The following is a 24,195-nucleotide window of genomic DNA, read 5'->3' on the forward strand; positions in this document are numbered from 1 at the left end:
CTGCAGTCCACACTGGTGTATATAACCACGCCAGAGCAGTAGCAGGGTGACCTAGGTTGTAGAGCCCCAGAAAGCTTAGCAGCAATGTCCTCACAGCTGCTGAAAAGAGATGTCATGCTCTGCCTGGGGATGGATTTAGCATTTGGGGAGCACTCAGAAATAAGTAAGACAATACGTGAAAAGAGATAAAAGGCAGTACAATGGACTTGGGGAAGGGACTATATAATAATCCTGAGTGTGTAATGAAAAAGCAGTAATATTAAGGTTTTGATGACTTATGAAGAGGTCCTAGTTCATTTCATGAAGCACTGATTCAGCAAGTACCAAGGAGGGCAAGAAGTACATGAGGGAATCATGACTATACTAACACAATGACAACGCTTGCAAGAATGGCAGACCTTAAACCTTAATTGAGTCACACACCTGTACATCTCTGAGCATAATAAAAAACAAATAAAGGCAGATTACTTTGTGTGTTGTTTCCTCGACAAATATCTGTTGCAGACAAGCTAGAAACATCCTTTAAAATTGAAGTAAAGCTTACAAGGAAGCATCATGCACCAGTGACACCTCAGCAGACTGTGTTAATGCTGAAGCATGAGGAGCACTATAGGAGAACTTCCTTTGTTTGAGGTTCTTCCAAGAACTCACAAAGCACTATAAGCTAGTGTTACATCAAGCAAATATTTGTGGGGGCTAAGATTTTCGGTCTGAAGCAGGAGACAAAATGCTTTGCAGAAAGCTGTGGCATGCTCTCCAGCGTGCTTGTTCCCATTGCACAGAGATAGCTTTGTATTATATTTGAAAGTTATTTATTTACCAGATTATTTGGCATTTTGGATAATGAGACACAAAATGTTCAGGCTGGCTTGCCCTCAAGCAAGTGAATGTTTTCTAAGGAGCTGGGCACAGCCAGAGAAGAATATGCTCCAGAAGCCTCATGCATATGGGGCCCAGCACAAAGGCAGCCCAGGCACCCCCTTGGTCTGACAGCTGCAGACAGCATTTCTCTTCCCTTTCTGTCTGGCAGCACTGTGCATTCCTTGCTCTGCTGCTGTCTCAGCAGTGCCTGTGTTTCTGGAGGGGATGGAGGCATTTCACAGAACTGTTTCTGATTTCCCAGAATACTCTGTGTTGGAAGGGACCCACAAGGATCATCAAGTCCAAGCCTTAGTGAATGGCCTGCATGGGGATTAACTCATGATCTTGGTGTTATTAGCACCCTGCTATGACCAACTGAATGTGCTGGGAATGCCAGTGATCAAAGGTGCCCATATATCCAGGAGATTTCCAATTCAAAGCCTTTTCTGGGCCAAGCCTGTTCACTCCCTTCATACCCTCACTCCGAGTTCAAGCGGTGAGAGTGGAGGGATGGTAACGTGGCTGTGCTCTGTGGGCATGTTGGTGAGTGCTGGTTACAGACCATCATGAGCATCTCACCTCCCCAGCTACATCCCATGGTGCAGGATATTTCCATTAAAGCATCTGCACCTACAACAGGGGGGTGGGTCACTGGAGCCAGCCTTCAGTTTGCAGCCTTCTCCCCTGGCATGGCTGTGTGATGGATCTGGTTCCTGCTGCTCTTCTTGTGTCAAAGCAGGCAATGGCTTTGGAGGCCCTTCTGCATCTGTGGTGGGCTCAGTGTACAGTGCAGTAAGGATCTTATATTTTCTCAGGCTGCTAGGGTTTATAGTGCATAGATATTAAACAGACTTACTTCTAGAACTTGTGCTGCAGGCGCGATATGGGGTAAAGAAGTAGCAGAGTATTCTACACAGGATATTTGTGCCTAGTTTTGAGAGTTTACCTGTAGCTGCCTGGTGTGTTCACACAAGTGGCTCCATTCTGGCAGCCTAATGCTGTTCCAGCAAAAATCTGGCATTCATTAACATCCACGGAGCACAGGGGGCCCTAAGATGAAATGGAAAACCAGTTTATTTTCCAAATAACTGAGAAAAGAAGCAAACCATGGACCCAATGTTTAATATAGTTTTCAAAGATACACAAACCATGGGCTGCTAGCAACACAGCTTCCCTTATGAAACACAATAACAAAACTATTTTTCAGCTGTGTTTCTGTGACCCTTGCTATCAGTGAGATGGGGATAAAATATTTCAGATGTAGAAAGCATATGAACAGCACATTTTTGTCATCCCTTCACTTTCCAACCAGAAAAAGACTCAGAAAATTTTCTTTTTAACTGTTTCTATCAGGAAAGCACATAAATTTTGACCCAAATCTTGCTGGGCTAACTTTTAAGTTGAAATCCTTTGAGAAGAAGATATAACATTTCCATCTCTGGTGCACATAATAGCACCATTAAACCATTTGCTAGTAAAGTCTCTGGATTTAAAAAAGTCAGAATGGCACTGATTATTACACACCCCATTTGTCCTACATGTTCGAGATTGAATAAACATCCATCCCTTCCCCCATTCTCTCTCTATCCTTGTGTAAGGTCAACAGCAAGGCATGCAGTTCAGTTCAGTGCTCAGCAAAAACCAGACTAATTCTCTGCTGTGGGAACTGCCAAGAATCACTGACTTCATGGGCCATCGCCTGTGTGTAACAGTGCAGGGTTTGGCCCAGTGCTTTGGGCGTCTTTCTTTTTTACATGTATAGATTGATATTGTTGAGAAGCAAACGAGCTGCTCTCCAGCCAGTGAGTGATACTGCTGCTTTGCTGTTCAGTGTATCTCACTCTACCCTGAGCAACCCTAAAATGCTGCGCTTCGTGGCGATCACACTAACCTAGATGCAGACTTACAGTTAAAATACACACTCTGTAGTCAAGGAGGTTAAAGACTCACCTGCCAGCTGCTGGGACAGAGGCAAAAGAAACCATCCAGTGAGTTTACACAGGTCCCTGTGTTCTTACAGGGGTTACTACTGCATGCTCTCCTCTGGATATCCTGAAATGCCAGAAAAAAGTAGAAAATGAGGTTTCTGCTTAGTTGGTGTTCCACTAGCATTTATTTTCAAGAAAAACCTTCTTTTTTCTTTTTTCTTTTTTTTTTTTTCTCATTCTTTCTTGGATTCCCCCTCCAATTTTTTCAGCAAGGTTGATTTGTAAAAGTTTTGAGCTATTTCACTTATCCCTGTACAAAATAATCATGCTGTGATTGGTACTACACAGAATGGCCAAGCACTAGGATGAGAAAAGCCCTGTAAAAAGTAAATAATAATAGAGACTGTTCTTCAGCAGCAGCGTCTAGATGGAGGGTTATCTTGTCTTTTTGATTCCATGGGTGATTCATCTGACAATTGTTTTTACAGCACCTTTAGGTGTGGCTTGTCACAAGCTCACTGGAGAAGCAAGCAACAGCTGAAACTTAGCTAGTTCCAATACAATAAAAATTCAGTTTGAGTTTCTGGTCTTTATCTTGACAGACCAGTGAAGGAAATGTTTACGTCTCCTTGGTATCTACTTGTTGTTCTTGAATGTACAACTGTTTTTCTGCTAAGAAATGCAGGCTCCTACACAGTTTATATTTTGTAAGAAGGCATATCACCTCCTCCACAAATCTTGGTCCTTTTCTTTAACCTTCTGTTACCAAAAAAGGTTTTCCTGAGGAATGCATGAGAGGAAAGAAATCATTTAGCTATTTAATCATTGAAACCTCTCTTTATTTACTTGGGGCTGGGATTTTCTTTTCTGCTCTCTAGTTTGCTTCCCATTTACTTACCTGCTGTAAGCTTTGAAGTTTGTTATCAAGACTCAGGATCTGCAAAAGAAATGCAAATTGCATTGTGCTTGGTATGAGAGTGACCACAGAGGTACTTGCTGGATACTGATAAGCTAACAAAATGTATTCCTCTGAGAAAAGAGAATAGCTGATATGTGAAACCAGGTGACAGTTGGAACCAAATGAGGCCCCCTTCACTGTGATTTTGGTGGGTTTGGCTGTTCAGAAAATGACAGCTTAAACATGTCCCAGCCTGGATCCACAAGGCAAGACTCAGTCTTGCAAAGACATGTTCAGGTGCTCAAAACCAAGAATGTGAATATTCCTGTGGGATTGTCCAGGTCCTTGCATGCATGACAAGGACGGAGGTCTGGGACAGAGCACTGACAGGCAAGAAAAGGGTCACCAAATCTCAGTGGGTCGTAACCACAAACAGCAAGCTGAATAAGGGAATATGATAGATACATACTAGCACCATTTCCCTAAAGGAAGATCTCTTAGGCTATAAAATATTTTCCTATAAGGAACTTGTGGAAACACTGTAACAAAAGACACTTAAATCAGGCAATGGTTTAAAAATTTTCTCATGGAAAAAAATTTTCAGGAGCAGGGAAGTGACAAAACTACTGCATAGGTCTTTTCTTTCCACAGAAAATCCCTATAGCCCATTTCACCCGTGGAATGGGATGTCTGTTTAACAACTATGAAAACATATATGGTTCATTTCCAGAATTTATCCATAAATATTAGAGGATATAGTCAATACAGATGCTGACAATGAAAAAAGAAGAATCACAGTAACTGGAAATTTTTGGGGGATTTACAGAAATTTTTGCATTGTCTCCAGAGCTTCTGAATAAGCATCTCAAAATTAAACACAGACACCAAGCTGATGTTAAAGAGGGACTCTGCTCCAGTTCCCTGAACTGCGTCCAGAAATACTAAAACGAATCAGGTTGTTTAATATTAGTGTGAGGAATGGAAACCTGGGAATGTTGGAGGAGGATAACGCGAAGGTATGGCTCACCTTGGAGGTCAGCAGAGTAATCTGCTGGGATACATTCTGAGAGGCACTGCTGGCTTTTTTAAGTTCTTGAATCTCTGTGCTACTCTCTCTAACCTAAACAACAGAGATAATGTGAAACAAACCTTGACTTTTCAAAAGCTTAGGAAAGTTTTGTCCTTGCATAACTTTACTATTATAAAGTCCACTTAAATACAGAGAGCTCTACTACACACACAATTTAATCTTGTAATTATCTTCTGTGATGGCATGATTACTTTATAAGTCTGTAATAGCTAACTTTTATATTAGACTACTGATACAGATAATATAAAATAAAATAATACAAACCACATCAAACACTTGTGAAAACAATTTAACCATTAATATGTAAAACTGAAAATGAAAATATATTAAGGAAAAGTAACTATATCACCTGACTAAAAAGTTCTGCAAGGTCTTCTTCATTAATTTTTACTTTCCCCAATGGTCCAGTTCTAAATTCAATATTTTTGCTGGAGCCAGCATGGAACACTAAATTACCCTGCTCGGAGGATAAACGAGGCCTGTTGTGTTATGGAAAAAAAAAAAAAAAAAAAGAGATCATTTAGTTACACATATCTGCCAAAGAGTGTGTAAAATAGAGATGCAGTAAAGCCATTCTGCTCCCATTACCAGCACTGCCAGGCCACCATATCAACAAATGCAATGGTACTTACTGCTCATCATAAGTGGCTCTTTTCTGCCTCTTTTTTTCATGGTGGTTTGGGTCACAGCTCAGTCCAGCAAGTAATAATAACACAACTACAAGCCCAGGGACAGGAGGAGTCCAAAGCATTGCTCTCCTTCAGCTGTCCTGAGCTTGAAGTGAAACCTCCAGTGCTGGATTGGGCTGTTGTGAGCCCAGGTGCCCTTTGCTCTCACACAACTCCTTGTTCACAAGGTGCCCATTCTGCTGCCTTGTCTTGCAAGGGTGAACTTTATCTCAGATACCTTAATTAAAGATTGACAGCATGCAAATCCCCTAGACATTAAATGCATTTTTCTGTTTTTGTCTTTTGGTTTCAGGAGCTTTGAGAGATCATTAATTGGAATCTGCCTGTATTTTATCAGTATGTCTTTGCCCTTTGTACAGCTGAGCACCCCTGTCTCCCTGAGCACCTTGTAACCTGCAGCCGTCTGCTGCAGAAATGGCTCTCTCACATGCTGCACCACAGGGGCAAAGGAAAGATTATTTGGCAGCACTAAAGGACTTAACTGTTACAAAAAAATCCCCAACCCCAAATGTAAAACCCACAGTGGCTGGCAAGGAATACTTGTATTGAAAGAGAAGCTTCCAGTCAGTAATTTACTGGGCAGATGACACAAACAAGTCAGCAGTACTGAACAGCATCCCATGGATTACAACAACAAAGTACAATTTTAACTGAATATGGTTGCTCTGACTCAAGGGTGGCTCAGTCCCCAGATGCTGAGGCTCAGGCTGCTTCTGCTGAAAGCCATGAGAGATTCCATGTCCCACCTCTCCTTTGCTTTTGCCAGAGTCTCCATATTCCCCTTGCAAAAGACTTTTCTGTGCTTTGTTCTTTCTGCTTAGAGGAGCTCTGCATATGTTTTCTTTCCTCATGCTAGGAGCTTCCTGAACTTCCAGGCCCACCACCATTCCTTTTCATTTTCCTTTTTGCTTAGTAGACATCTTATTCAGATTGCTCACATTTCAAAACTCTACTGAGAAGAGTAGCAACAGTTGTACCTGCTCTTGCTTGTAGGTAACACAAGCATCGTTTAAGCCCCAGACCTTCCTGGAAGCCATGGAGCTCTGGCACTTCCTAACCCTGCCCAGTCTTTCTGCTCCAGTTTGTGCTTGTGACCTACAGATGTCCCACAGATATGTGGAATCTCCCCATGGAAGCATTATGAGCTTAAAACAACCTGGGAAGAAATTGGATGTGGTGACAAAAAATACTAATGTCACCTCAAAAAGAGACGGATGCACGCTGTGAACGTGAATGTGAAGTCAGGATGGCCAATGTTTGTGGTGCTGCCACAGATAACTTGATCTTCACTGTGAGTAACCACAATGCCTTAGACTGTAACAGCTGTATCCCACCATTTTTGTCTGCATAAAACCTAGATTTTTATTACATTTTATTATCTTTGTTTTCATAAACTTACCTTGGAATTCAGAACAGCATCAGCATGCTGACCACTTCCCTTGTGCTCACGCTGACTGTGATATAGGTAACCCAGCAGTCACTGCTGCTGCCAGGGCATCTGGAAGGGCAGAGGGGAAGCTCCTACCGAACCCACGGAAGACAGTCCATCCCATGTACCTACTAGTGAGGTAGAAGGACAGCTCTCTGGGCGTTCACCTGCTCTGCAGCAGGGAGTCTATCAGCTGTTCCTGCCAGAACAGAGAATATAAGGTGAATTTTCCATGTGTTGTCCTTTACCATCATGAGGGACAATGTTTCCATAAAAATACAGAATTGTGTCCTTAGTTGTTGGAAATATGACTGCTCCATATGACTGCTCCATTCAATCCACATGAACTATGTTTTTTTATACCAACTGAGAATCTGTCCCTCCACCTTTTTTATATTTACTATTATGCTTTTTGCCCTGAAACATCTGTTCAGGAACAGGACAGCATAGACAAATTATCAATGTTTCTGTCCAGTCTACGGGACACCTTCTGCCTCTGGGTATCCTGGTACTGTCCATTAAACTAGCGCTCATTAACATTCTTTCCGTTGATTCTGAAGCCTGTCTGGAGGGGATTTTTTCTCTTTTTGTTTTGATTTGCTTTTTGTTTTAACAGTTTACTGAGTTTGTGTAAGTGTCAGTTGGATGTCAATTTGAATAAAGTCTGGGCCAACTACACCCGCACTCCATAGCAGAGTGGCTGAATGTCTGGATACTCCAGGAACTTACTTTCACAAAGTCCATTGTATGCTGACAGTTTCCATCCTGGCCTTTGGCTGTGGCCCACAAAATCCTTCCTTTCCTCTATTCATTTCTTCTGCACACTGAGTATGCATTGCCCCTCTCTGTCGCCTGTCAACCTTCAATTCAGGCTTCCCTTTCCAACTAATTAACTCCAATAAACCAATAACCAGCAAGCAATAAACCATAAAGGATGAAGACAAGGCTGCTAATGCAAGGAACAAGAAGAAATTCACCTTCTCTTCCTGTACGCTTTATAGCTTAGAAAATAGTTGGCCTGAAGACCAGCTGACTTTGACTATGCACTGATTATAGGATGGAAAGAGAGGGTTGGGCACCCACCTATTTGCATGACACACAGTTTTCCATTTCATTAGACCTTCCAGATTTTAGTTAATTTAGTCTTTATTCCTAGTGAATGCACCTTAGGCTGGCCAAATTGAGAAATCTATAAACCTCCTTGAGGAGAGAAATAGGTCCACACCTTCTGATTTTACTGTAATATATTGGATTGAGACATCATTTTTGGAAGAACATAATGGAAAACATGCAAATGTCTGGCATAAGAATAGGTGCTGTTCTTTTTAACAAGAAGAGCTGGCATGAACCTCTCCTCCTGGGACAGATCACTCATTACCTCTCTACAATGAAGGCTCAGAAAACAGCTCTAAAGAGTATAGATTGTGTGCAGATTTGGCAAGAGTAACCGAGTGTTTGTCTCTAATTCTGGTTGAAGTTCATCCTGTACTAGCAGGGACTACGATTTACCACCATCTTGTGTAGCTGTGTGAAATGAAATGGTGGTATTCCTCTACTTCTCCAGCACTATGTGCCTGCAGTGCAAAGACAATGGTATAGAAGGTAAGAGTTGACTCAGATCACGGCCAAAAATTCAACATGCATTAATTACTCCTAGAAAGTAACTCAGATGCATGGATATGACATGAGTTTTTGACAATGTTACCTTTTTAAATGGAGGAAGAGCAGCAATTGGTGTCAATCCAAGCCTGGCTAACTTTTTAATGGAAGACCAAAAAATAATCCTTTTTTTTTCCTACAGACAGAAAAAAAAATCCCTGCTGTTCAGTGTTATCACTCAAATATTTGCAAATAATTATAAATCTGGTCCATTGCTGGTTAAATACCAAGTAGAGCACATTTACCCAAGTTTTCCGTCAGCTGAGCTCGTATCTCCCAGTTCTTCCGTCTTCACTTCCTGGATCCTCTTTCATCTTTCCTCTTTCTAGTAATACTCTAGTGTTCAAAAGTGACACACAACACATGAAGTGACACTCCCTATAACTGTGCAAATTCATGGTGTAAACCATGCTCAATGTTGAACTCAGCACTTCTCATGTGTCCCTACAGCTCTGAGACAACCAAGCACTAAGTTGGTTATCAGGCCCTGTGCAAAGGATCAGCAACCATGGGATTTACATCAAATGTAGGTGACTCTGAAAAGTAACAGTCCCCTTGCTGTTCCTTACCTATAACCACCTACCATCAGTTCCTTCTCTCTATTCATGAGTGTCTGGAGAGTTTTATGGCCACAGCATCTTCCCCAGGGGCTGCAGCTGCTGCAAGCCTCCACTTCCCACACCCCTCCTTGAGGATTTCTTTTGCTTCTCAGCATTCTGCTCTCTGACACCTGTCTAAGATTCCGCTTCCTCAACACAGTTGATGAAGTTCATAAGTTACCTGCTAATGAAGTTAAACTACCTGGCCAGGAAATTGAGTTTTTCAGATTTTAATAGCAAATGACAAAGATAAGAGTCTTGATTTAGTTAGCTACTTAAGTTGGAATTGATCTACTGTCCCAATTCTCCATGGATTCCTTTATCACAATGACGTTTTAACATGTTAGATTTTTACTTTCCTTATGAGACTTTTATTTTAGTTATTCTTTCTGATTTTTTTTCCTACACATTGCTGTTTCTATAAACAACTAACCACTTTGATGCTTCTTAGTCTCCATTTCATTCTTTTTTGTAATTAGGTTCACGAAAAGCTTCCAGTTGGTTGTATTGGCTTTGTTCTTTTCTATTGATTATTCCAGTCCTTTTAACACATTCCAGTTGCTTTAAAACACACTGGAGTTATTTTTAGGGACTTCCATTTGCATAGCCACCCTTCTTCAGTAACAACCCTAAAGCCATGAATGAACCTGGCTGCACAACCTCCATTGGATTCACTCTGCTCTGTACTGCTGGCTTTTACCGAGATGCTCAGTCCGAGCTGTATCTGTAAAGCATTTGCTGTGTGTGGATGCTGTGGTCACAAGTACGGTAACCACAGCACCATACAATTCTGTCACCATACAAAATAAGCAGTAAGATCCATCATCCTGGGCAAGAAGAAGATCTGTCCAGATCAGTGGATCATCCAGGTCACTCTCCAACAGTGGCCAAACGCAGATAGGAAATGAAGGGTACACGAAGGAGCAAGCACACATAGTACCTCTGCTAGGTACTCTCCTGGCCTCCACTTACTTGCAGCTCGGGAACTTCTTCAGTCAGAGATTTACTTACTCAGTACTCTCAAAGGATTTTTCTTACATGAACTTGTCCAGTCTTCTCCCCAAGCTTCACCTTACAACGCATGTAAGGTGGTAATGAGTAACAACACATGTTAAGTGTGGTCAATATACAGTGAAAATGGCAATAAAAATATTAATTCTGAGAAGAATCCCATTTTTAAGTGTGTTATTTATAAACTGAGACTGGTTTATTTTTAAAAATATATATAGGGCAAACAGTTGAACTAATCAAAACCATTTATTACTATCTATGTATGAGAAAATACATCAGTACCATCAACATGCTTTTCTTCCAAATTCCAGGTGGCAATTAAAAAAATATTTCAATTAAAACAGCCCAGTGCATGGACAAAAGCACAAGACAAACATGCTCTAAGTGAATCTGGGATTTCAGGATGTATTCTTGCATCTAAAATCAGAGACATTCTTCCCTGGAGGAGATTTCAGGAACTTTTTTGCTGCAGTTTCCCAAATCCTAGTGAAGGGTATCCAACCAGTGTGGCCATCTGACACTCCATCCAACAAGTCTCTCACTAAAAGTGGTGTGTTCCACTTGATTTAAACCCTTCCAACTCTGCCTCTTGCTTCACCAGAGCTCTTACCAGAAGATTCCTGGTCCAGTTTCCTCCCACTGTCAAAAGCACCAGGTGAAGGAAAGTCAAAGAGAAAAACCCAGTTGTTTTGCTTTCAGAGGCAGCTGCCTGGCCTCCTAACAACAGCTACATAAATGCCCCAAACCTTACAATCAACCAAAGATAAAAATAACAGAAATCTTGTCATGGTCTTTGCAATAACATTTAAATTGGCATACTATCACTACCCAGTATTTCATAAACTTCCCCTTAATGAGGTTGTAACACTGCAACACTCATGTTTGCACATGCAAAAGGAAAATGGCTACTGGAATTCATTTTGGGCTCTATGTCTACTTTTTTCTGTTTTCACATTGTTTTTCCTTGGATATTTCTCTGACCAGTTCAACTTCATACAATATTTATATAACACTGCTCAGAAATGCCTAGTGCTCTTAACCAATTATTACATTACCTCCTCCAAATCCTTACTAATAGGTCAAACTCTTTAAACACCATCAGAAAAAAAATACAGCACTTAAGTGGTTGTAAACACATACGAGACAAAATATATTAAACTCCTAAGGAAAATAAATATAATTCAGTATTTATACAAGAATCCAAGTGTTAAACATTAGTATGAACAGCAAGCAAATAGAGCAGCCAAAGGGTGAGCTGAGAATTCAATACTTCATCCTTGAGATGTAACAAATATTTTCTAAATTTCCTGTTTATTTTAGAAATGTGTGACAACTGCTGAAACAGAATTGTACAGTCATTAAAGCATTGGACCTGTTCAGAGTTCTACTGAAATGTCTCTGTCAAAACCAAAACGGGCTTTCCCTTGACTAAGTTTATGAAATCGTTATCACCAATCAGTGTTTTCCCAGACTGTAATACAGAGATTCCTGAAAATCCTTATAATTCTCCTAGAAGAGACCAGTCAAAAGCAAGATAAAAAAGCCTCTGGGCAGGAGCCTTACATTCACTGCATGCAAGGATGCACCTCCACTTCAAGCATCAAAGAATACTCAAACTCACTGCATGAAACAAATGGTATTTTAGTAATTTTGCTGCTAGACAGGTTTCTTCATGAGTATAGGGAAACCTGAGACTAACTCAGATAGAAACTAGCTGGTATAGGGAAGATTCTTGTAAGGCAGTCTGCAAGCTTCAGAAATGGCTGCATAAATGTAACACCACCAAATATGATACCCTTTTTCTCAGTAGAAATTCTCGAATTTGAGGGAACACAACCACATCACCTCACTCAGATAAAGAAATGTAATTAAGATGTGCAAATGAATGAGGTACAAAATCAAAAATCAGATTCTGGAAGTCTCCCTCCCTTTCCAAAGCTGTTTTCCAGATTTTACTTCTTCACCTTTCAGCTGCTTTTGTAATCACATTTCATTCCTGTGAAAATGCTTAAGCTGAAGTTGCAAAGTACAGCAATGATGTAGGCTGCAAAATACTTAGGATTAGGAGACTGCTTGGAAAAGGAAGCAACATGATCATCAAGTGAGGTCAAGCAGGTACAACCCAACAGAACTCAGTAAACCAGTCTATTAATGACAAACCAAGGAGATAAACAGCAGTCCCTCAATTTAGCTGCACCAGTATTACAGGGTTAGCAGGGGTAAAATACACAAATATGTATTTACAATTCTGAATTCTTTCAATTTTTTTCTTTCAGAAACAGCTCAAATCAGCAAACAGATTCAGTCTTCACAATCACATTGAATTAAAATTCACTGTCAATATGTAACAGGCTCTGTATTACTGTATCAGTTTTAGGTGCAGCTAGGTAAGTTTCAATTTCCACTTTAACACTGCTAGCTTAGAAGTGGCATATAAAGCATTAAAATATGTTCTACACATAAAGGAATTGAAAGTTAATTGTTAATAGTAGTATTTTTCCAAATATTATTACAGCGAAGCAAAATGAATAGACTATTTATGTGGTTTGGCAGAAGGAAATTCCAATTTATATGTCAAATTGATATACTTTGTTTTCACACCAATGTTTGGAAAGATAGCAATAGATCTTCATACTACCACATTTCTCCCAAGAATAAGACCATACAGCTATAAGTTATTGATCTGGCTGATAAATCTACACAATAACCACTGTGTGTACAGGTACCTATGGTTCACTCTCAAAACCACACCTGCTCTTTGCAGTTTAGTAGCCAGCATGGTAGTACTTTTTTGCCATTTCAGTACTACAAGGAACGAGGTAAAGACAGAGGCCGACGCCATCCTTCTCTAGAGCTTTGTCCAGAGCTCTTTCAGGAGAATCCATTTCCATTTCTCTTTTACAGATGGAACAGTCCAAGCAGTCAATATGCTCTTGGAGAGTAAGACAGGCTGAAGCAGGTCAACCCAAGCCTTTCCTGGTTTAACAGTCCGTAAGAAACATGCAAATCAAGACTGAAGGAAGAAATACACAGGAGTCGGCATAAGATAAAGTATGGCACAAAACATCTACAGACACTCATTTTGAAATTGTTTTCAGGACTACAGCAGATGAAAGTAGCTGCAGTATGAAATGAATACAGCAGCTCTGTTCTCTATGGTCCTCAATTTCTCCTGCATTACCAAGCCCAGATGGAACATACCATGACTGTTCCAGTGTCATCCCATGGGTGCAGGGAAGAGGAGGGGGAAGAAAACTCATTAATTTTCAGGACTGGCAACTTAAACTTACTGCTTGGTGCACAAGAACTATGACCAAACTACAAAATCCTTCTGTTTTCTTCACATAATCTCCCCAACGGATGCTTACTAAGTATCACCTCACCTTTTCCTCACTCAAGCTGTTTTTAATCTAGATACCAATGGGAAAATCCCAAGGAAAGATAACCACTGGAGCCCATGCTTCTTTAGAGGGGTTTCAGTTTCCCCATTATTTTTTCTATTATTTCAGAGGTACTGAACTCAAAAGACTTGATTAAAAACCCACTGAATCCAGCTCTGTGAGGTGCTGTACACCGGTGGCACTCAGTATGGCCACATACAGTGGTTTCACCCCAACATACACTCCTAACCCTAGTACTACCACCAAGATTTGTGAAGAAATTTTCAGAAGCAGCCCATACAGTTTTTCTCCAGTTCTTATGTCACAGGAACCTAAACACGGAGCTTCAAAATTTTTTTTTATGTCTTTTACATGTAGGTCTTTGGTAATCAGAAATGATCTTATCCTGAAAAATATGAGAAGAGGAACAGGCAAGTTATTGTCAGGGCTGTGATAATCTTGAAATATTTTTATTCAGCTGCACCTAAACAAATCATTCCAGACAGATACAGTTGGGTTCCAGAATCTTACAAGTATTTAAAGAAGATGAGACAACCATAAAGGACAACACTGTATCTTAAAAATTTTATACAAAATACTGAATTTAATAGTTTCATGAGCTACAAAAATCACATCAAAATTTCAGATTATATATAGAGTAAATCTTTTCAGAAGAGATAATTTACATTTAAAGATGAAGACATTTTTCATGTAGAACTTGATCTCTGTACCTAATTAAAACAGCTTTGAAACAGTTGCACACAGTACTGAGAAAATGGTTTTAAGATAAAATGAAATAAAATAGTCTTATCTTTTTTCATTCAAATATTTGCATATACTGCTCTTTTTCATTTTGCAAACTAAAAAATATTATTTAAATAATGCAAATAAGTCATGTAAACTTCCATTTAAATAAAACACCTATAGAGTTCAAATCCATCATGAATACAAGTTATTAAAAATATATCAAAACTGTTCAGCAAAATGTCTAGACAAATATCTTGGTAAGCTCTGGTTTTTGCCCAGCTTCCATCAGCTTTCTCCTGAAAGATAGAAGTATTTTCTGCCACCAGTCCATATGCATCAGATTCAAGTTCTAAATTATTCAAGTAGAATGGAGATCAATTTTGCCACCACGTGTACGTTGAGGCTGTTTCCCAGAAGACGATAGCATTGCTTTACTGTTACCTTTTCAGGAAAACCTAAAACAAAAACATATAGTGCAACATTACTAGTCTGGGTTTGTTACTTTTTAGTCTAATTTTTTTTTTCAGTGAACATTTCTTACAGCAGTTATCACAGACTGCTGCAGAATTCACCCTCCCTTCAGCTTCCCCCCAAAATTCACAAAGTTACAAAATCAATTTGCAACCAGTTCATTGGATTTGGATCAGTTCTCCTATTATCAATACTGCCATCTCTAAGGTTTCACAAGAAGCTTCAAAGCATTCCTCTGCTGTGTAACTAATGCTGACCTACCTTCCCTTCAGAGGGCTCAAAACATCCAGCAGTCTCAGGGAGGGGCAGCAGCACTAAATCCCTGCACAACTGCTACTCTAGATAACATCCACAGAAGAGCATGGCCACAACAGAAAGAAAACACAACGATTCTGCAGATGGATTAAACTGCACTTCTCAGTAAGCTTTACATTGTACTTCCCACATGATCCCCTCTAACCAGCTCAGGCAAATCACGAGTCTCCCAGTGCAATACACCACCAGAACAGATTAAATGATGAGCAAGGCTTACTCAGCGAGTGATTAGGCAGTTGAACAATTTTCCATGTAATTCACTGCCGACCCTGTTAAACACACTCAGAAATACAGACAGCATCAGAAATGTCCATCTCATAGTAAGTGCATGGACTGGCAGGAAGAAGGGAGCGCTGGTAAAAATGACACCAGTCCAGGTATTGTGAAAGGACTGTGTTGTGTACTGAGCACCACTCCTGAGAGTGAAGCAGTTTCAAGCAGCCAGCTGGTCTGCTCTGTCCTTGCTTGCACTCTTACCTTACTCCAACTGTGAGGTAAAGTACATTTGCTTCAACCTGAGTGAAAGATGAACACCAGTGGTGGCTTAACTGTTAGGGTCATATAGGTAAGCTGCTGAAACTTGACCACATTCAATTATTTCATCATTCCCTAAGAAGAAACACCTAACTTTGACTTGGAGGTCATCACCACCCCAATTAACTCAGATGCATAAGCACACTGTGAGTGCAAGTAGTGATATGTATGCTCTGAAATTTTCACAGCTCTTCAGAAAAAATTCTCTTCCAGAGAGAGCTCAGGAGAGAATGTGGTTGGATAGCTGTTGAGCCAAAGAAGGCTCTGAGGAGGAGGTGGTGTCTGGGAGGAGTTGTTCCATCCTTCTCTGCCAGTTATTTGTGCCTCAAATGTGGACTGCTTTGGTAAACACATCTTCTGCCAGCTCCATCCACTCTGCCCAGCTTCCTAAGCACTCACATTAGGGCAAATGTTCTTCTGTCTTTGGAACAATCACTTGCACTCCCACACACACTTCCTTAGATGGAGTTTTCACATTTGATCAATGATAAGGTACAGAATAAAGGCATTTTAAAAGAGTACATGAAAATAAATATGTATTTATGCACACATACACACACAGGTGCACCAAGAAGCCTACCTGAATCTTGACAATGTCAGAATTCCTCCTTCTACCTTTTGGCAACTGAAAACCAAGAATTAATTTTCAGAACTCATGATCTCCTTTATCCCAAGCCTCCTCCCTCTGACTCTTAACACTGTCTTGCAGTTTCTATCTTCTTGGCTCCACACAATCAAAAAGTCAGATTCAACACCTCCCAGTATGCTGGCACTTGCTGCACAGCTCTCACTGTAGCATTTATGTCACACACGGTACTTGATGACATTGAGGTCTTAACAGCACGTACTGCCCCACCATATTAGCTTTTGCTTCCTAAAAGCTTGCATAAATTGCTAATAAGAAAAATGGAAAACACATCCTGACATCACTCTCATGAAAGCAGGTCACAGGTGTGAGAATGCTCTGTTCACTTTTAACGATATTGCTGTGGGACCCACCAGAGTGACTAAGACAAATGACTGCAGTATTTCATTGAACTGTAGTGCAATTACTATTTATACATTTAGATGTTAAAAGCACAAATAAATCTGGTCATGTTAAGAATGAACAATGACTTTAACTCTGGACCTCACATATTGGAAAAGGCCATCCACTTCTTAAAACACAGAACCATTTAGACAATCACATTTCTTCTGATGATACTGTAGCTGCACTAGTAACAGCATCTGTTACAAAGCTCCTGGCAGTGTGTTCACATAGTTTTCAGCTTAATAGTTTCCTCATTCTTCAGTTTCTTGGACCAACAACATATACGCAGGGGGTACAATTCCAAGCTTTCTGGTTTTGAAAATTTCAGCCTAAATGTTGTTGTCAGTACAGAACACAGCAGCAGAGAACTTATAACACATTTTGCTCTGAAAATACCATATTTCACAATGATTACTTGAAGTTTAGCATGGGAGAAATGCTGTCAGGGCAACACCTTTTGCTGCAGCCATAAATATATCCACTTTCAAAAAAACCCAGAGCTTGCAAATTGTCAAAGGAAACTGAGACAGTACCTAAATTCACTAAAGATTTCAATCAGCCTAGAATCAAGTAACACTTTTTTAAGCAAAAAGTGGGAAATGTTTTAAACACAAAGAAATGTCAGACTTGTGACTCAACGCAGTGGGAAAAGCATGTTCTGCCTATGAATCAGGAGCATACGCAAGAGGAAACCACCAAATGAGAGAGGCCTGCTTTTTGTGTTGTCAAAGTTGGAAAAGTAGTATAGAGAGGGAAGAGAACTGCAAGAACTGTAAAACAGTTAAAATACTAACTGCCATAATTATGGCAAAAGGGTACTGTCCTCTGAGAAGTGGAATCCCAACCAACAAAAGACAGGTCTGCTAAATGAACACATTGTACATGGTGATGATCTGACTTCTTCAGAAGCCTGACTTGTCTTCAGAGTTCAGTTCTGGTTTGCAAAAACATTGAACCTCACTGGTGTCTCTGCAGATGAGCTCTGAACAGAAAGTACGGTATCACTCCAAGCACTATGAAATTACCAAAGCCAAGTTTCACAAACTGTTCACCCCACATTAATGCAGTCTTCCAAATATAAATTTCTCCATTGTCTCAGTTCTCCCTTTGTAAAATACAAGCAACATTAATCCAATTGCACCTCTCAGTAATGTTGCAGAGACTGATATAATAGTGGAAAAGTTCCATCTGTGTTTAAAGAAAAGAGAAAATAGGCAATTCTGGGTTCAAAAGAGATCTTGAGCAGCATGATAAGCCTATACAAGCCCAATCCAACTCTGTTAAGTTCAAGTATCTTGACATCAGCCTACGTGGATATGGAACAGAGCTGTGCTTAAAGGCTTTCTGAAAACAGAACAGATCTATTAAAGAAGAGAGGCTACGAAAAAACATTGCATGTTGGTATGTAACAACACAGCACACACTTGCAAATACTCATAAACATGTAAGCTTAGTGCTGGCAGCTCTAGTTTCACTGTGCAACCTTGATAATGTTCTCCAAATGTAGCAATTTCGAATATAAGAAGTAATAAATGAAAAAACAAACTAAAACTGAGAAAGAAAGACATACATAGAAACAAGTCACATTCCTTAAGTCACTGAGGAAGTCAAAGAAAAATATAACAAATTACTCAAGGTCAGTGCTGTCTTATTCTTTGAGCAATCTGGTGTAGTGGAAGGGGGTTGAAATTAGGTGATCTTTAAGGTCTCTTCAAACACAAACCGTTTTATGATTCCATGGATGCTTTTGTTGCTGAGTGACAATTAATTCTTAGCAGGTAGTAACAGCAACACTTTCCTGCTTGCCCTTTTTTACAAGGAGAATTCTGATGAATTTATTTCAGGTTTAATTCTTGCTGATGTGCATCCAGTGTACTGATACTGCTGAGTTTTGTTCCTTGACTTCTTAAAAAAAACCCACTTAGAAAACAAAGTAACTGACCAAGGACTGCCTTTTCTAGAAGAGAGATGGCTTAATAGATTGGTTACTCCTCAACAAAGAACTATCTGTATCATCTAAAATTCCCTTTCTGCCAGCAGCTGTAAATGTGTGGAAGGGAGAAAGCAAGAAGCCCAAACACTGAGAACCACAAACAGACTTCCTAAGCTGGCAGGATATGCTGATTTACCACAGTTGTGAGTAACACTGGCTGCTGAGTAAATAATTTCAACTTAAAACAAAGGTATTCCTTCATTGCGCTTCAGTAACAGAGCATTTCGCCTGCCAAAACCGTATTCTTAGCTTACGAAGATAAACCTCACCACAGAAGCTGGCTCTTACAAAACGTGAAAAAAACTGGTTGAAATTCAGAGAAATTCAAAGTTAGGCAAAATACAAGAATCAACCAATCAGGAGGGCTGAAAAAAATGCAAAATAAAAAGAATGGATTAGTCCCAGCAAAAAAAAAAAAAAAAACAACATTGGCATTTCTGAAGAATAATGTAGAAGGAGGTGCTTTGTAGCACATACCAAATTCCAAAGGGAATCCATGAAGATTTGCTATTTCTCTTGGGGTAAAGTACCTCAGTTTTAGTGTTGACAATTTCATAAGCTTCTCTTCTTCTGGTAAGTTGTCAATATGCTTAAACACTGATTCAAGCTATGAAGAATATAAAAAACAAGAGATATGACTGATGCAGGCCAAATATGTAAAATTTACAGTCACATCTTAATAGAATATTTCCTTAATTATCAAAGTGACAAAGATAATAGCATGTTTTGCTTGAAAGTGTCATTCATACTCTATTTTTGCAGCCAGCATCTCAACACATGGACTTGCAAGAAAGAAATCAATGCTGCCATGAGGATGTTCATAATTTGTTCCTCCAGTTCCAAGCTATACCAATACTTAATGGGGCAATCAAAGAACAAACATTTGTTAATGGCAAAGGACAGTGACTCAGTATAACTCAACAGCAGACCATTCATACAAATTAAGTTGTATGGATGCAGCTGTTTTAATACACTTGCTTTGAGATTATTCTGAATTCCTGAGCTGCATTCTTTTTATGTTTAGAAATGCCCTATAATATTAGTGACCAGCACAGAAGTGCAGGAGGCAGGGCTTGTGTACAAAACAGGCTTTGTGAAAAATATCTTTGAATGCTGATTCACCAGTACATTTATTATCTTCCCCAATACCTAAACACCACTTGGTCATGAACTTAGTATCAACAGTAGAACTTTTCAAAATACTCTTCCCACATAAACCGTAAGTTTGAAATTCAAACATGTTAAACATCTGACAATATTTACTGAATCATCTGTGTACAAAAAACGGCCCTCGATTCACAACACTGTGCTGTAGGTTCTCCACAGAACCAGTCATTTCTAATGTTTTCACATGCCCCCACAAAACCTCTGTATGACATGACACATAATAAAATAACTGCAACTCATATTCTCCTCACAGAGAGACACAGATATAATTTTGGTCTAAACAAACTGCTATTTAGGAACACAAAGTAAACCAATTGGAAACTCAGTTGCCATAAAATGTACATTTGAAAGATTTTTTTCTTATAATATTCAGAATAACAAAGGAGAAGACAAAACCCCCAAGCTTTAAAACAAGTCTAGAGTTTTAAAACAAGTCATTCTAATATGTTAGACTACACACTTACCTCTACATCTACTGCTGTCTGCAGAACTGAGCCTGTCCCTTCTACATAATGTCCATACCTCAACAACAACAAAAACAATCTCAAATTAATATTTTCACTGGATTTCATAGTACTGTCAACTGCAAAGATGCAGAGAGGTTACTTAGGTTCCTTTGCCTTGATTAACAAACAGCCTCCTGGACAGATAAAGCAAAAGGCCTTGTTATAAACACTGCTAACCCCTGGAGTGCAGTACCCTCTGAATGTGCACTCTGGGGATGAGTCTGCACTCAGTGCACAAGGGTTCATCCACACTAGTGCCTTATATATGGCAATTACATAAAGCCAAGGAACTCAAGCATAGGACCACCAAAAAGAGCCATCTACATTGCCTAAAACAATTTTACATAAAAGGCAAAGTATGTTAAAGGTCAAATGGTCTCAGGGGTTCAAATTAGCTCTCCTTATTCAAAGGAGGACCACTAGTGTGAGCCTCCAGCTTTCAGGTCAAAGCATTAGGAACAAAGTGGTTCAGTCAGGTTTAACTTGGTTGCTTGTGGATTTTCCACTGAAGGAAGGCAGATGGCCAGGCATCTATGCGGAGCAGTAGAAGAAAGAACGAAGAAGAAAAAAATTAAATCTAAGTAAACAGTAAGCAAACTTACATTCTGAAACCTATGATAGCTGCTCTGCATGCCTTGTGGTTGATTGCATAACAAATTGTTTACTCCGAAGTCTCTTTAAGGCTGTCATTTAAATATAATTATGGACTTTCAGAAACATGCTCTATTGGTCTAACTATGGCAGTTTGAACATTCTGAACAGAAAGTGACTGAGTGAAGACAACAGATGGCTTTGCACTGTGGAACAACTTCAGAAGATTCCCAGCGTTAGAGGGATGTGGTCTGCGTCAATTGTTAACAGATACTATTCTCTAGTTTTATCTGTACAACTGTAAGGACAATTATAAAGGTCTTTTGTTCCACTTGGGACCCATTCCTAAAGCATGGCAGAAGTTATGTTTCAAGCCTTTCTAATTTCACAGTGAATAAAAGAATACTCTCCCTTCAGCACAAGACAAAATGACCCAGCATGGCTCAATCTTGAGTATTTCATCCTCAGCTGAAAAAGCTACAATTAGTTCTGCCAATAACAGCCAGCGCAGCACTCATTTTAAAACAAAGTGGTTACAAATCTTCCTCAAGATCAGAAGACCTAAACACTGTTACAGATTAAATACATATGGAATTTAACTGTGTTGTAAATACATCATCTTTAGCTGGTTAGTCGCATTCCGGAAATTCCCTAACACCAAGTTTAACAATGTAATGCACACACAGCACTGAGGAATCCTCGTCTTCCTCTTATATAGCATCTGGTAATATTTCAGTTTAATATAACTGAGCCAAAATAAATAATTGAGGTAAATTTCTAAGTGGTATTGAAGAGTTTTATTCAGAGAAATAAATGCTCCTGTCTAAATAACTGGCACTAGAGTACAGAACTCCTTCCCTTCCCCTCCCCCTCCCCTCCCCCCAAAAATCCAGTTGGTGTCCATGTGGTTTGATGGCCATGTGTGTATGTGCATGTGTGTGTTGGTGCTTTAACACAAATGTGGGCATACGGCTAATGTAATGCTAGCTGGATTGTTATTAATTATTATTGAAGCTGCTGACTACAGGAAAGTTAACATTCCTACCTCAGACCCAGAACATAATTAAATTTTGTCACAGTAAAAAAATGATGTATTGATTTTCTGACATTTCATTCCAAGTTATAATGAAAGAAGTTGGCTTAAGAAATTACAGTCTTCAATTTTCATCTGTTTCAAGATTCCCTCCCTCCTTCATTTCTGTAAGCTTTAAAAAAAGTCTTTTCATTTCATACGTGTATTTTTTATGGTTATATTGTGTCCTGTATTATGACTGACAAAAAGTAATTTCCACAAAGCGAGAAAGCTCTTCTGTAATTGATATTTACGCTATTTTGAAAGGTATCACTTCTCTTGTCAATAGCATATCAAAAATTTTAAGTATGTCCAGAATGATTGTAACTAGGGAAGTTAGATATAATTTTCATTTCCTCTGTCCTTTAAAATAGTCAATTTCCTCTCAAAACTTCAGTCACCACAAACATACTCCAAAGAGAAACCACGGTGTTGGTAGTCTCATGGAACTGAGCAATCATTCACTAAGTGCCCAGGAATTCAGTGTCAGAAGGGCACGCAGAATTACGTGCTTGACCTCTCACGCATCACAGGCCATTACACTTTGCTGTATACTCCACCAAAGCCTTTCAGAAGACATACTGATATAGCCAAAATCACTGATGAACTATCAGTGTTTGAAGTCCCTGAATTAGCAAGGACTGGAGAAGGCATACCCAGATTATTTCCATCACTAAACCTTGCTAGAAATATGTGAAAACCAAAGAGAAAAGAGGGAAATTTTTCTCCCACTCTCAAAGCTGATGGTCAGTGTGACTTAGAAGAAAGACACCAGACAGGCATAACAGCAGAGGGATTCTCTGTACTACTTGGAGTGCTGTTCCACCCCATTCAGGGGTCTTTTTCCTAAATGTCAAGCTTCAGAGAAACATAAAAACAAAACTTCTGGAATAGATACAGCAGGGACTTATTCTTGGCCTCAGAAAGTGACTTTGATGAGATGTAATTATAAATCTTCTCTTAATGCAAAGCTGTAAATGAGATGATTACATTGAGAAACATGTTGGCAACCTTCCTTCCCAAAGGCTCTTGAAAAAGGGAACAAAGATGGTAAATCAGACAGAACTACCACCACAACTACCTCCATGTCAGCAGAGGGTTAAGAGTCATGTTCCCCTGGTGTCAGATTTCCCACCACTACATACAGAGACTTTATATTAACTACTCAGGAGCCTCCTTCAGTGTCATTTTGATAAACGTGACCACAAGCTACCATGACGTGTTCTAGTGAAACCACAAGTGGGCAATTAATTTCAATGACACTTAAGGCACAGATAAGACACATGAGAAACCATTCTGGCTAAGGGGATTTTATGACCATTCTAGTTAAGAAAGAGATTCCAGAAGATGATGACTCTCCCACAACTCAAAAGAATGAGGGCAGAAAAGGCACATACATATATGTCAATGAGACCTTGGGGAAGGCCTTTCCCATTGCATAAATCTTGAACTTTTGAAATTCTTTTTCTTCTTTTTTATTGTCAAAAAAGTTAAAAATCAAAAAATCTGCAGGAATTCTGTCTATCTGGCAGCCTAATTTCTGGTAATTAAAAAAAAGTTACGATTAGCTTTAACTCATCATCCAAGCCATCTTATTGAAAGATTCAGTGAATTCAAAAAACCAATCCAATTAGAAAAATTTATCAGTATTAAAAATTCCAAAAAATTTCCAGGCTCCAACTGGAATGTTTCAATACAAATACATTCAGTGGAAAAGCTTCTCACCAGTTGTCCACAGTGTTTCAGAACACTCACCAACTTCCAGAAGTCAAACTTAAAATTGCATGGTACGAATCAGAAAACTACTAGACAGAAAAGCACTGATGTTCTGCTCCATCAAATATGATTTGTAATGCAGCAACCTAACTGGTTTCATGACAATCCACAGCTATTCTGATCTACATAGCTGAAAAATCCAAGAAATCAATAAAATGTACAGTGGAGACAGATTTAATGAGGAATGGATCTGTCATGCATGACACTTTGTAACTTCACTGAGCAATATAAAGCGATTCATTAATGAATCAGCACTATACCAGTCTACTGGAACCATATTTCCGCAGGGGTAATTAAGCTTCTGTGAAGGTCAACAACAAATGGCAACTGTCTTTTGTGAATGCCTTTTTGGAGTGGGCACATGATGTTCTGCCAGATAGATTCTCATGCTGGCATTCCACTGGATCAGCAAGCACACTATATAAGGAGATTTCTCTCAAAGGCCTAGA

At 39.4% G+C, this 24,195-nt stretch overlaps 2 protein-coding genes across 8 annotated transcripts in view; both read right to left on the bottom strand.

Moving 5' to 3' along the window:
• The window catches only part of CUBN (cubilin), a 143,627-nt gene extending 138,099 nt beyond the window's left edge, over positions 1-5,528 (bottom strand). The window contains exons 1-6 of the mRNA XM_048306902.1: positions 5,410-5,528; positions 5,127-5,256; positions 4,715-4,807; positions 3,688-3,726; positions 2,812-2,913; positions 1,808-1,911 (exon numbers count right to left, since the gene is read on the bottom strand). Coding sequence (XP_048162859.1) covers positions 1,808-1,911; positions 2,812-2,913; positions 3,688-3,726; positions 4,715-4,807; positions 5,127-5,256; positions 5,410-5,528 — 587 coding nt within the window. The remainder of the gene's footprint in view (positions 1-1,807; positions 1,912-2,811; positions 2,914-3,687; positions 3,727-4,714; positions 4,808-5,126; positions 5,257-5,409) is intronic.
• An 8,470-nt stretch (positions 5,529-13,998) lies between these two features.
• The window catches only part of TRDMT1 (tRNA aspartic acid methyltransferase 1), a 29,477-nt gene continuing 19,280 nt past the window's right edge, over positions 13,999-24,195 (bottom strand). For 4 of the 7 annotated variants that reach the window (XM_048306926.1, XM_048306965.1, XM_048306953.1 and 1 more), the window contains 3 exons: positions 20,266-20,323; positions 19,112-19,241; positions 13,999-14,746 (listed from right to left, as the gene is read on the bottom strand). In XM_048306926.1, coding sequence (XP_048162883.1) covers positions 14,646-14,746; positions 19,112-19,241; positions 20,266-20,323 — 289 coding nt within the window. In that variant the 3' untranslated portion in view covers positions 13,999-14,645. Of the gene's footprint in view, positions 14,747-16,191; positions 16,237-19,111; positions 19,242-20,265; positions 20,324-24,195 lie in introns of all 7 variants that reach the window. The other 3 variants (XM_048306932.1, XM_048306943.1, XM_048306982.1) reach the window with 3 other exon arrangements.

This window comes from Corvus hawaiiensis, chromosome 1, assembly GCF_020740725.1.
Source record: "Corvus hawaiiensis isolate bCorHaw1 chromosome 1, bCorHaw1.pri.cur, whole genome shotgun sequence".
NCBI lineage: Eukaryota > Metazoa > Chordata > Aves > Passeriformes > Corvidae > Corvus > Corvus hawaiiensis.